This window comes from Dipodomys ordii, unplaced genomic scaffold, assembly GCF_000151885.1.
Source record: "Dipodomys ordii isolate 6190 unplaced genomic scaffold, Dord_2.0 Scaffold192, whole genome shotgun sequence".
Taxonomy (NCBI): Eukaryota; Metazoa; Chordata; class Mammalia; order Rodentia; family Heteromyidae; genus Dipodomys; species Dipodomys ordii.
In genome coordinates this window covers 3068218-3081793 of record NW_012267408.1, presented here as the reverse complement: position 1 = coordinate 3081793, position 13576 = coordinate 3068218, and the positions used below count along the sequence as shown (strand labels likewise).

Here is a 13576-nt window from a genome sequence, read left to right as displayed (position 1 = left end):
TTCCTTTCTCCCGGTGTGCTCACCTGAGCCACTTTGGTCCCTCCCCCTCCCCCCGTCAGTAATTAGGAGTGAGTGTGTGAGTGTGTGGGAAGGCCCTACATCTTCGACCTCCTGTGGGAGTCCTCCTAATAGACCCTACCCGACCTCGGGACTAACTTTTGGAGCCTGCTAAAGACTGTCTCCTGTCCCCAAAGGCCCGGCGATCACCTCCCGCTCCTGCACTGGGACGTCGGGCTCGCGTGACTACTCCGACTACTCCGCTGCCTCTCCCCGGGCCTCCTTCCTCCCCCCTCCCCCCGGCCCCCCGGTCCCCCGGCCCCCCGGCCCCAGGTCCTGTTCTTCTGATGCTGTCGGGGTCGACCGATGAGTCAGTGTTCCGGAGCGATCGCCAGAAGTGGGCCTTCTGACCGCTCCACGGCGGGAGTTTCTCCCCGCTTTGCAGCGTCTCAGAGAGGGTGCCGGGTGTTGGGGTGGGGAAGGAGAGACCCCCGGGGACTTGGTAGTGCTCTTACCGCCCCCCCTCACAGTCCCCCCTGCTGCCGGGGGTGGGGGGGCAGGCCCTAGTTAATGATGATGATTTAATCATCGGCGCCTGCGGAGGCCTGGGACAGACTAATGCAGAGCAGATGCCTAAGGAGGAGGGGAGGATGACTAGGACACTGCAGCACAGACACACTTAGGCAAAGGGAGCCTGCAGTAGCATAGGCCCAGCCTCGCACCTGGGGAGGACGCAAGGGTCCTGAGGGCTTGTACACTACCTGGATCGCTACAGTGAAGATGAAAAGGAATAAGTACTGTGAAACACTGGAGAGTCAAGAAGTGGGGGAAATACCAATGCGAACCTGCAAAGGCACCTTTGAGTTAAAGAGGCACAAGTGAGAAAGCAGGGAGAACTGTGATGGAAATAAATAAATAAAAGAGTGATAGGGGGCTGGGAAGGTGGCTCATTGGTAGAGCACTTGCCTTGCATGCTCCAGGCCCTGGTTCGATTCCTCAGCACCACAGAAGAAGGTGAAGATGTGCGTTTGAGTGATTTTTAGAGTTGGTATTTTTGGAACAAGCAGGTATGAGTAGTGTATGTGTGTGTAATGATTCCATGAACGGAATAAAATATCCATTTCTCTTCAGGATGAATTGGAGAAGATAAAACAGCAAAAAGGCATGAAAATAGTAATTTATTAGCTTATTACAGCCATCATCTCTTCTCTGAGTGATTGTAGTATCTTCTTGACTGCTCTACCTGTGTCCACCTTTGCTCCTATTTAGCCTATTCTCCCACAGCTACTTAGAGTAGTTCTGATAAATCATGAATCAAAAAAGGAAACAAGGGGCTGGGAAGGTGACTCGGTGGTAGAGTGTTTGCCTCACATGCATGAGGCCCTGGGTTCGATTCCTCAGTACCAAATAAACAGAAAAAGCCAGAAGTGGTGCTGTGATTCAAGTGGTAGAGCACTAGCCTTGAGCCCAAGAGCTGAGGGACAGTGGCCAGGCCCAGAGTTCAGGCTCCAAGACCGATGAAAAAAAAAAAAAAAAGACAACAAAAAAAGAAGTTAGACACTGGTGGCTCACATCTGTCACCCTAGCTACTCAGGAGGCTGATATCTGAGGAACGTGGTTCAAAACCAGCCCAGCCCAGGCAGGAAAGTCCATAAGATTCTTATTTCCAGTTAATCAGCAAAAAGCCAGAAGTGGCTCAAGTGGTAGAACATTAGCCTTGAGCAGAAAACCTTAGGGTCAGAGTCCAGGCCCTGAGTTCAAGCATCAGGACCAACACACACACACACACACACACACACACACACACACACACACACACACACACAAAGGAAACAAAGACACTTTTTCCCCCTAATTTACTTTATTGTTGTTTTAGAGGTGATATACAGCAAAGACACTTTTTGATGGCTATGTTGTTTAGATTATTGTAACAGTTTAATGGGTATATACATATATCAAGAATGATTAAGTTATACACTTTAAATATCTGCAGTTTATTATACTTTAACAACGCTGTTCAAAATAAAATTTTAAAAAATCAGATTGTTTCTTCTATATAAAAAACTTTTGTTAGGACTGGAGTGCGGGGAATGTAGCTTAATAGTAATAAGTGTCCTTTTCTCCAAGTTCTGGGTTCACCACCAGCACCAGAAAGCAAACATTTAAAACAACCCCTGATAGATGGCTTCCCTTTTCAGTCAGCATTCCTTATAATGGTCTTAATGGTCTGAATGGCCCTGCGTAGTCTCTGTGCTCACACACTGCTCCACAGACACCAGAATATTTTCCTGCTATGTCTCCAACTCCAAGTGCTAAATATCCAAACACTTCTTCCTCCTTTTTTTTTGAGGGGGGGTAGTCCTGGGGCTTGTGCTCAGGACCTGGGTGCTGTCCCTGAGCTTCTTGTGCTCAAGACTAGTACTCTACCACTTGAGCCATAGCAGCACTTCTGGCTTTTTCTGTTTATACGGTATTGAGGACTCGAACCCAGGGCTTCATGCATGCTAGGCAAGCACTCTACCACTAAGCCATATTCCCAGCCCACTTTCTCTTTCTGAGTCTTCACAAGCTTTTATGATCATTCTAGATAACTTACCCACCCACTCTTATATTCCTTGCTTATTTTCCTCCTTCTCCATCTCCCTCTCCCTTCCCCCTCCCCCTCCTCCCCCTCTTCCTCCTCTTCCCCTTTCCCTTCTTTTGGTACAAGACAGGACTAGTACCTGACACTTTCAGTTCATTGGCTAGCAATCTACCAACTGAGCCATGCTTCCAACTCCTTGCTTATTTTTCTTATTATGTGTTATTTTTTAGCATTTATTAGTATCATCTTTTTTTTTTGCCAGTCCTGGGGCTTGAACTCACGGCCTGGATACTATTTCTGAACTTCTTTTGCTCAAGGTTAGCACTATACCACCAAGCCATATTCCTAGCCCCTAGTAACATTTTTTAAGATGGGGTCTGTGTTCTCTAGGCTGTCTTGGGGTGCTACAGCACCCCAAATTGCCAGGATTATAGTCATGTACCATCATACCTGGCTTTATTATAATTTAATATATATATTTTTGCATTAGGTATTTCTCATATTTTGCTAAAATTTCATGCCTTTCTAGAATGTAAGCTTTTCAGAGGTAGGTGGGTTTTTTTCTCCCTTTTTCTTTCTTATTTACAGCTGTATCTTCAATGCCAGGCACATAATAAGTGTTAAATTTTTCTGGATGAACACCACCCCATTTGTTAGGAAATGGAAAGACAGGAAAAAATCATATTAAGTAAAGTAAGCCAGACCCAAAGAAATATAAGTCTCATAGTTTCCCTCATTTGCAATAATTAGTATACATCTAAGATAATGTTATCTGATGAGCAAAAAACTCAAAAGCTATGACCATATAAGATAATGCTAAGTGAAATGACCCTAAGATATGGACACAAGAGCTCTTTCTTTGTTGTTGCTTTTAATGTACTATTTGATTTTATTTTTTGTTTCCTTTGTATGTTCTTCCTCCTATGGTATACCCCTGTTGTCACTGTACTTGATTTTGGTACTCTGCATCTTATATATACATTTGTCCAATTTAGGGGAATAACAAAACACTGAAACAAGGACATAGGATGACCCATTGCAACAATGATACCCACAAGATAGTATATTGGAAATGAACTTTACAACTTGAGGTGGGGGAGTGATCGAGTTGGGGAAGGGAAGGGATAGTGGGAGAACTATAAGGAAGGGAGTAACAATGCTCGACAAGAAATGTACTCATTGCTTACTCACGTAACTGTAACCCCTCTGTGCATCTTTACAATAAAATAAAATTTAAAAAATTTTAAAAATCAAATGAGTGAATACAAGTGGTGATGGTGACAGCCTAGATTAGGGCTTCAGAAAAGGAAAGGAAGAGTTGCATTTGAAACTTCAAAGCAAAGCATAATAGAAGGAAGTAGCTAGAGGCCTTTTTTCTTTCTTGGCTGTGTGGGGCCTGAACTCTGGGCCTGGCTGCTGTCCCTTAGCTCTTCAGCTCAAGGCTAGTGCTCTACCACTTGAGCCACAGTACTACTGCTGGCTTTTTCTGCTTATGTGGTGCTGAGGAATTGAACCCAAGGCTTCATGCATGCAAGGCAAGCACTCTACCACTGGGCCACCTTCTAAGCCCCCAGGGCCCGGCTTTTGTAGACCTGGGTAAAAGGTGAATGAGGAACTTTAGTGTTTCCAGACAGTTCCATTTAAGGTGCCTGCAGGAAAGGCATGTGAAGCTGGCCAGAGGTTTGGAGAGTGGTGGATTTCAGAGTGTGGTGCTGTACATCTGGTGTCAGTCCTGTCTTGAGGGTGTGAGAGTTACGACTATTGGAATGGGTGAGACCAGAGCAGATACAGAGGAAAAGAAAGCTGCAGTCTGAGCTCTGTAGAATTTTCAGTCTTCAGTAGGAGAAGCAAAATCAGAGGAGGAAAGACAGAAAAGTAATATTCAAGTAATATTCAAAAGTGTAGAATAAGACAATATTACAGAAGACAAAAGAAAGGACATTTCAAGAAAGAGCTGTGAAGCTGAGGCCGGTGTCTCATGCCTATTATACTAGCTACTCAGATCTGAGGATCGTGGTTCAAAGCCAGCCTGGGCAGAAAAGTCCCCATAGATACTAATCTCCAATTTATCACCAGAAAGCCAGAAGAGGAATGGTGGCCCTGAGCAAAAAGAGCTCAGGGACAGGTCCTAGGTCCTAAGTTCAAGCCCCACAACTGACAAAAAAAAAAAAAAAAGCAGGGGGAGGAAGAAAGAAAGAGAGTATGAAATAAATAAATTTGTGGTCTTCAAAGAAAAACATGTTAGAGAAATCCTGGAGAAGGGACACACCAGACACCAGAACGCTTTGAAAAAGTTAGTGTTAAACAATAAATGAGCTTGGTGTTGGTGGCTCATGCCTGTAATTCTAGCTACTTCGGAGGCTGAGATCTGAGGATTGCAGTTCAAAGCCAGCCCAGGCAGAAAAGTCTCCATGAGATTCTTATCTCCAAACAACCACTCAAAAACTAGAAGTGGAGCTGTGGCTCAAAGTGGTACAGCAACTAGCCTTGAGCTAAAGAGCTCAGGCACAGTGTCCAGGTCCTGAGTTCAAGCCCCACAACTGCCAAAAACAAAAACAATAAATGGTGAGGAAATGGGCATAGACAATAAAAGAGGGAAAACAATCATTTTGTGGAGTCAGGCAGGGATGATAAGGATCTGAGACGGTAGAAAGGACTCGGTAGAATTCGGTAGAATAGAGAAACGATGGTAGAGGAGTGGGGACCATTGTGAAAGAACCCAAAGGAAGGGAAAGAACAGGGACTGAGGCTGGAACCCTCCCCCCCCTGTGAAGCTGCAGATTTGAAGGGCTGAAAAACTTGGGGCAGGACATAGACATATAGAATGTGGTAAGACATACAAGGGCGTGTGTATGAGAAGGTGCTCACCCTAGGGCCTCCATCTTCAACTTGAATTAGTAGAAGTCATTCTTTCTCTGTGGATCAGAGGTAGGGACAGGAAGGGAAATTCCTAAGGCCCGTGGCTAATACAATTAGACGTCCTCTGTCCTTTAACATTTGTATATACAACTAAGTTGGTGACTATTCTCAAAAAATCAGGCCATCTCTTGTGTCACTTCCATCTGTGCTGACTGCAAAAAGTGGTATTAGCCAGGTCAATACTGTGTTAGCCTTTCCTTGTTCACGGATTCATTCATTGGTTCATCCAAGAAGGATTTTTGGTTGGGGACTCACTGTTACTCTCCATCATCCAGCACTCCCCTAAGCAGAGGAAGGGGCCGGCAAACTCCTAACCTGTATGTAGGCCAGCCTCCTCAGAGCTCCCTTTCTTTTTTTTTCTGTCTCCCTAGACTCTCCATTCCCACTGGGTGGAATCCAGCCTAGGAAGTTCTGAAAGCTTTGCCCCTGTCAGCTGCTGATACAGGGGGAGGGGATTGTTGGGAGGGAGTAGGGCAGGTGATGATTTTCTGGGGGAGTGGTAGTGGGGTTTGAACTCAGGGTCTCACACTGAATCAGCTTGCTGGCTTGACTGGTGTTCTACCTCCTGAGCCACTCCTCCAGCCTGAGATAATGATCAGGTCTGTCTTCTTTAGCAACTGCCAAATTGGCAGGAGCCAACCACACTTTTTCAGAAGGGGCTGTGAGCATATCTGAATAAAGGCTGAAGAACTGGATTATAGAGGTGATCAAGGTGAAGGAAGTTATGTATTATTATGATCATCCTTTACAAACTGAGGCTTCTGAGAACAGAGAGAGTGCGAGAGAGCAAGCAAGAGAGCGAGAGAGAAGAGAGGAGAGAGAGAAGAGAGAGTGGAGAGAGAGAAGAGAGGAGAGAGAGAAGAGAGAGTGGAGAGAGGAGAGAGGAGAAAGGAGAGAGAGAGGAGAGAGAAAGGAGAGAGAGAGAAAGGAGAGAGAGAGAGAAGAAGAAGAGAGAGAGAGAGGGGGAGGGAGGGAGGGAGAGCGAGTTTGGGGGGTGGCGTTGAGTGATGCCTGTTCAGATGCCCAAATATCATTCCTGGTTCCCAGGAGGGACAAGACCCCCTCACCCTGCCCCAGGCGCCAGGCTGCCAGTCCATCTGGTGGGAAAAAGAAAGGAGGGGGGAGTCTTTCCCTAGGGATCCTGGAAAATCAGTTGGAAGATCCGTATGCCAGGGAGATCTATCTACTAAACTTAAAAGGCATTTCGATTCACACGGGCAATCAGCAGGGTGGAGCTGGATGCGGGAGTGGACTGGGGGTAAGGGTCGAGGGTTGGCACTAGGAGCCGGGTCCTTTGGCCACCACGTGTCAGAACTGCTCTTCGGTGCCCACCCGCAGCTGGATGGTAGGAGCGCCCCCCCTTTCCCGGCGCCCAGTATCACCGGCTCGGAGGCGCCAGGGCCCCCCCCAGGGCCGGGGCGGGCTGGGGAAGGTAATGTAATTCTGACCCAGCTAACCTGATTATGGCGGCCTGCACCGGGCAGGGTGGCGGCGGGGGCGGGCCTAAAGCTCTGGGGCCCGCCCGGCAGGGGTCCCATCCCAGGGTAGGATGCAGAGTTCACACACTCCTAGTTGCAGGGTCTGCGGTCCAAGGCCACGAGGTCATCTAGCGGCTTCAGCCTCTTCCCACCTCGTTTTACCCGCACGCTCTAGGCTCATTTTCTGGGGCTTGGGTGGAGTGCGACGAAGGGTCCATGGGAAACGCGGAGGCCACGATCCTCCCAAGGCCTTAGTGAGTCCCACGTGTGCCCGTGCCCGTGCTGCCTTTGAGAGGGGCGAGTGTGGGAGAATGGACTTCCTAGGCGCGCAGAACAGGGAGAACGAATCCTGCGTTGGGGAGTCCTGTACTCGGGCTAGAGTTGTTTCCGTTGAAACAACGGGTCCGCTTTTATAGAGGTTTCTAAATACTGAAATTCTAAGAAGCTGGGCAGCAATTACTGCGCTCTCAGAGGAGGCTGCGCGAGTCCAGAAGGAGAGGCCGGGAGGTGCCCGGGAAGATCTCCACCCAGACCCGTGGTTCCCGGGCTTTAGCAACCCCCCCCCCAACCCCCGAACGCGCCTTGTCATCCCCTTCCCACACCTGTTCTCTTCCTGGGCCTTCAGATCGCGGATCGCCGTTTCCCCCAGCCACTTCTTTATGCAGCTGGGAAGCCACAACGAGATTTGGTCTTAGCGGGCACTTGGGCGGGGGCCACAACGAATCTGGGAGTTGGAAAGCCGGACCCATCGGGAGGCGGGGAGTGGGGGCTGGGGGAAATAGGCACCTGCGGAGAAAGCCCGGGAGCCGGACGCAGCCCCAAGGCGGACGCCCAGCCAGGATGGAGGCGCGGTGAGCTTCTCGCGGCTGACTCAGCGGCCCACGCTCCGGCCCCTCCCGCGCCGAGCCGGGTTCCCAACACCCTGGGCCCTCCTCAGCCTCCGCCCGCCCGCCCCGCACCTCCCGGGCCCGTGCTTGGCGCAAACAGGCCTCCCTTCCCCTTTAACGGCGGGGCCCCGCCCCTGCCCTACCCTCAGCCCCCTCTCCCCACCCGAGGCCGACCTGTCAGTCACACTGCCCCGGCCCGAGCTGGCCAACCCTCTCCACCCGGGACCGAGGCAGCGGCTTCGGCAGCTTACGGTCCATCTGCACTTGAGAGTCAGCCAGGGAGCTCCTGGGGCCCCGGCCGGCCACGCTCCTCCGGGATGCCAGTCCCCGCGCCGACGCCCGGCAGGGGCGGGCGCCCGCGCGACGGCTCTCGGCGCACAGGGATGCTGGTATTCCGGGGGCCCCGGCGACCGGCCGTGACCAGACCCGCGGGCCCCTGAAGCCGCAGCTCCGATCGCCCTGCCGCTGGGCTCCCGGGAGCTGAGCATCCTTCCCAAACTACAGAACCTCCCCGTGGTTCTCCCTGGCTTGGACCTATGGAGCCTGCGGTGCTGGCTCCGCACCACCTTCCGCACCACGAACCCATTAGCTTTGGCATCGATCAGATCCTGAGCGGCCCCGAACCCCCGGGAGTCGGCCTAGGCCCGGGTCGTGCGGGCCAGAGCCATGGTGACACTGCGGCGTTCTCGAGTGGATTCCACGGAACCTCAGGCTTTGGTCCTACAGGCTCGCTGGCCCCGCTGTCCAGCGGCTCTGGAGTGGGCCCGGGCGGCGTGATTCGCGTCCCCGCGCACCGTCCGCTGCCGGTGCCGCCGCCAGCGAATGGCGCTCCTGCGGTGCCCGGGCCCTCGGGTTTGGGCGGCGCCGGGGCCCTAACGGGACTCACCTTCCCCTGGATGGATAGCGGCCGCCGCTTTGCCAAGGACCGACTCACCGGTGAGGTTGCCCGACCCCCTCCAGCGTCATGCCCCACGCTGACCCGTTTTAACCTTCTCTTAGCTTTCATATCGTCGCCCAAGCGTGGATCTCTTGGTTCTATCCATGAGAGGCAATGGGTGGGTAGTTGTCGTTGGTGCCCGAGATCTCCTCGGGCAGCTCCCCTGTCATCAGCGCAGGGAGATGGAAATTATGGGAACCGATCTATACCTTCCCTCTTCCTTATCCCCTTGGATAAGAAGAATTGGCCCTTTCTTGTCTTTTTGAGGGATACGGCGTGGGCAGGCGTGCGGAACTAGGGCTTGAACTCAGGGCCTTGACCTCGTTAAGCCACACGCCGCCTCTTGAATCATACCTCCAACCAGCTCTGTTAGCTCTGGTTAATTTTAAGAGTCTGGCCCGGACCAATACTATTGACGCTCCCCTCGAAGCTAGGATGACAGGTGCACTCCATCACATCCAGCTTTTCATTGGCTGAAATGGAGCCCTGACTTTTTGCTCAGGTTGGTTTGGAATCCCCCCTCCCCCCATTCTATGGATCTCAGCCTCCCAAGTAGCTAATCCCAGGTGTGAGCCTCAGTGCCTGCCCCTCCCTCCCTTCTTTCTTTTCTCCCTCCATCCTTCTTCTTTTCCTCCTCCTCCTTTTCCTTTTTCTTGAACTCTTGGGCTGGAACTCTTGGGCCTGGGCACTCTCCCATCCTTTATTCCGCTCAAAGCTGGTGCTCTACCACTTGAACCAAGCCTCCACTTCCAGCTATTTTTGCTGGTTAATTGGAGATAAGAGTCTCATGGACTTTCCTGCCTGGGCTAGCTTCAAATCTGCATCTTCAGATCTCAGTCTTCTTTTTTTTGGGGGGGGGGATCCGGTCATGGGGCTTGAACTCTGGGCCTGGGCGCTGTCCCTCAGCTCTTCAGCTCAAGGCTAGCACTCTACCACTTGAGCCACAGCGCCACTTCCGGCTTTTTTCTTTTTGCTTCAGTCTTCTGAGTAGCTAGGATTACAAGCTTCAGCCACTGGCCCGCGGAATGCTTTCCCCCTTTCTTTCTCTTCCTCTCCCTTTCTTCCCTTCCTTCGTTCCTTCCTTTCTTCCCTTTCTCACTTCCTTCCCTCCCTCCCTTTCTTCCTTCCCTTCTTTTCTTTCTCTTCTTCCTTCCTTCCTTCTTCCCTTCCCTCCTCCCTCTCTCTGTCTCTCTCTCTTTTAAATTTCTTTCTTTTCTTTCGTCCTAGAGCTTGAACTCAGGGCTTGGTGCTGTCACCGAGCTGTTTTTGCTTATGGCAGGTGATCTACCCCTTGAGCGACAGCTCCACTCCCTCCCCACACTTTTTTTGTAGTTTATTGGCGATAAATCTCATGGACTTTACTGCCCGCGCTAGGTTTTAGCCTCGTTCCTCAGATTTCAGCCTCCTGAGTAGTTGGGGTGAGCCACCAGCGTCCAGCTTGAAGCCTCTGTTGATGCTGAGTGGAAGCCTGGGGAGCTGGCTCGGAACCAGAGGCTCTCTTTAAAGCGACACCTCGGGCCAGCCTCACATCCAGTCCTCTTCTCTTCCTCTCCTCAGCCGCGTTATCGCCCTTCTCAGGGACGCGCCGCATAGGCCACCCCTACCAAAACCGGACGCCCCCGAAACGGAAGAAGCCGCGCACCTCGTTTTCCCGCTCGCAGGTGCTGGAGCTGGAGCGGCGCTTCCTGCGACAGAAGTACCTGGCCTCGGCCGAGAGGGCAGCGCTAGCCAAGGCCTTGCGGATGACCGACGCACAGGTCAAGACCTGGTTCCAGAACCGACGCACCAAGTGGCGGTGAGTCACCAACCGACGCACCAAGTGGCAGGGCGCGGGCGCGGATGGGCTGGGGCCCTCGAGGCCTGGTCTAGAGGCGGCGAGTCTTGGGGTGGGCAGGGTAGACACCCTACTGATCCCCCCCCCCCATCTCCGCTCACTCAGGCGCCAGACTGCAGAGGAGCGCGAGGCCGAGCGGCACCGCGCGGGGCGGCTGCTCCTGCACCTGCAGCAGGACGCGCTACCTCGGCCCCTGCGGCCGCCGCTGCCCCCAGACCCGCTGTGCCTGCACAACTCGTCCCTTTTCGCGCTGCAGAACCTGCAGCCCTGGGCAGAGGACAACAAAGTGGCTTCCGTGTCCGGTCTCGCCTCGGTGGTGTGAGCTACTCCAGCACGATCCACCCGGCGCTCTTTTCCGGACCGCAGCGGCTCTTGGAGCGCCTAGGGCGGTGGAGCGTGCGGCAGCCCGCACCCATGATCTAGTGGCAGCCGAGCGTAAGAGGATCAGAAGAAGGCCTTGAGACTCGGGTCCACAGCTCCTTGGCCACCAGCGGGTTCCCAGCCCCGCGTGGCGGGGATGCCGGGTGCACTTAGAAGACGGCCTTTCCCGCCAGTTTCCAGCCCGGCAGCCACGCTGGAGGCTGGGCGCGGGAGGGCGGGACCTTCGGAAGGTAACCAATGAAATGCAGGGTGGGGGGTGGCCCGGCTACTGGGAAGTGCCCTCTCCAAGGATTCCGGATTCTGAGTTTAAGAAGCTCGGAGAGGGGTCGGGTCAGCCTCAGCACCTCGGCGCGCTCTGCTGAGAAGGGGCTACACTTAGGTTGTGAAGATGCCAAGGAGAGCGGAGCAATGGAAGAGGTACTGGAATGTGTGAATCTAGCTGACTGCGAGAGGCACCAGAGGGTTATCCATGCTGGGTATCCCTCCTTCAACTGTAAAATAATTGTTCATGCTTCCTTCTGGAATGAGTTTCATGTTGTCATTTGTGTTTTACCCGCTGGCTAGATGTACTTATGTACCCAATGAAAGAAAATACAGGAAGACAATCTAGCTCTGATGTCCCGAAGGGACAGAGAGGAGAAAGAAGAAAATATCAGATGAAGTTAATGGCCCAGTGGGGCTAGGGTGAGCAGCACTTTCAAATACTTTGGAATTGGCAAACTTAAGAATCGAAGATATAATTTAAAAAATGGAAGTGCTGATTAGGAGCTCAATGGATGGTACTGTGGATGATGGAGGAGAAATTAGGAAGATTGTAGTAAGATTAACTGTAGTCAAAACTAAATGGTGAAACTTGAAGAATAAATTCTGGGAAGTGAATGTAATGATGAGAACAGAAAAGATATCATCTCCAAGCAGGTGCCTTACACTTGTAACCCTAATCACTTAGGAGGCTGAAATCTAAGGATTGCATAGGAAAAGTCTGTGAGACTCTAATCTCCAACTAACTACTAAAAAAGCTGGAAATGGAGCTGTGGCTCAAGTGGTAGAATATTAGCCTTGAGTAAAAAAGCTCAGGGATAGCACCCAGGTCCCAAGTTCAAGCCCCAGAACACAGAGAGGGAGAGAGAAAGGGGGCGGGAAGGGAAGAGAGGGAGGAAGAGAGGGAAGAAAAAGAAAAAGGAAAGTTATTAGAAAGACTTCAGCTTGTGACTGGGTCAAAGGCTCCTAGGAAGCTGCCTGATGATGAATTGAGTTGCAGAATGGTTGCAATAGCCTTCAGGTTTAGAAGATTTAAGTTTCTTTAAGAAAAGGGAAAGTTTGGGGCTGGGAAGGTGGCTCAGTGGTAGAGCTCTTGCCTTGCATGCCTGAGGCCCTGGGTTCGATTCCTCAGCACCACATAAGAAAAAAGCCGGAAGTGGCGCTGTGGCTCAAGTGGTAGAGCGCTAGCCTTGAGCTGAAGAGCTGAAGGACAGCGCCCAGGCCCAGAGTTCAGGCCCCACGACTGGACCCTCCCCCCGCCACCAAAAAAAGGAAAAGTTTTGTCTGATTTTTTTTTAGAACTCTTGTTCTTTCTTCCCCAGAAGCTGAAACATTGTGACAGAAGGAAGAGAAGCAGGGCCAGAGACTAACTGTAGCCAAACTGTTCTAGTAACAGTTATATCAGGCATAGCACTGAAGCTTCACTAGACAGGGGAGCCAGTGGCCATAGCTGCTGTAGTAGGCCTTTGAACTTTAATAGAGTGTCATTATGGATGTTGTAATATGGTATTGTAGAAACAAAAATCAAATTTGGCATTACACCTTTTTTTTTTACAGACCAAAAAGGAGTACAGACTCATGAATTTAGCATAAAATGGCAAAGTGGAACATTTTATTCCTATGCCAAAGAGGAAAACTAAGGAAACGATTCTTTCCTAGATACTTGTTTACCCCATTTTCTCCTCTCCTAGTTCACCATATCTTGGGATTGAGGATCTGGAATTTACATTTGACCTTAAATTTTGTGCTTCTAAAACTGCTGGGCTGCTTAATGCCACTAGAAGAGCTGAAATCTGTTTTTGTTTTCTTCAGTACTCAGATTTACATTCAGGCCCTCAAGCTTGTTAGATTGGCACTCTACCACTGAGCACATCTCCAACTTCAGTTCCATTCTTTAGGCAGGTGATCACTGCAAGACACAAGCATCTCTGTACTCTTGTGGGGAGGATGATTCACTCTCTGCTGCTGATGCATCCATTCCTTCCCTTAACTGGTTTAGTAGGTCTCTGCTCTCACTGGGAGGCAAGTTGCTCAGGAAGTATGGAGGGGCCAACTCCACCAGCCTGACAGACAATGATAATTAGATGATATGCATCTTCTTTTATACATCAGATTCTTGAGCTTTCCACCACCCCTTTCATAAATCCTCTCTTCTGAAACCATGTTATGGCAAACCACTAAGATTCTTTCTTCTTTTGGGTTTTTTTTGGGGGGGGGTCTGGTCATGGGGCCTGAACTCTGGGCCTGAGCACTGTCCCTCAGCTCTTTAGCTCAAGGCTAGCCCTCTACCACTTGAGC

At 51.1% G+C, this 13576-nt stretch overlaps 2 protein-coding genes across 3 annotated transcripts in view; one reads left to right on the top strand and one right to left on the bottom strand.

The window, feature by feature from the left end:
- Window positions 1-8390: 8390 nt before the first annotated feature.
- On the top strand, window positions 8391-10975 carry Tlx2 (T-cell leukemia homeobox 2). The gene is made up of 3 exons (XM_013034626.1): window positions 8391-8801; window positions 10360-10597; window positions 10742-10975. The coding sequence occupies exons 1-3, from the start codon at window positions 8402-8404 to the stop codon at window positions 10956-10958; spliced, it is 855 nt and encodes a 284-aa protein (XP_012890080.1). The 5' UTR covers window positions 8391-8401; the 3' UTR covers window positions 10959-10975.
- A 1886-nt stretch (window positions 10976-12861) lies between these two features.
- Window positions 12862-13576, bottom strand: part of Dqx1 (DEAQ box RNA-dependent ATPase 1) — a 9376-nt gene continuing 8661 nt past the window's right edge. For both annotated transcript variants that reach the window (XM_013034594.1, XM_013034595.1), the window contains one exon: window positions 12862-13341. In XM_013034594.1, the coding sequence (XP_012890048.1) occupies window positions 13185-13341 (157 nt within the window). In that variant the 3' untranslated portion in view covers window positions 12862-13184. The remainder of the gene's footprint in view (window positions 13342-13576) is intronic.

Excerpts from the sequence above, each read along its gene's own strand:
- Tlx2 (XM_013034626.1), top strand. The coding sequence starts at position 8,402 with ATGGAGCCTGCGGTGCTGGCTCCGCACCACCTTCCGCACCACGAACCC. Across the intron at positions 8,802-10,359 it reads TGCCAAGGACCGACTCACCG|CCGCGTTATCGCCCTTCTCA; the intron begins GTGAGGTTGCCC and ends TCCTCTCCTCAG. Across the intron at positions 10,598-10,741 it reads AACCGACGCACCAAGTGGCG|GCGCCAGACTGCAGAGGAGC; the intron begins GTGAGTCACCAA and ends CCGCTCACTCAG.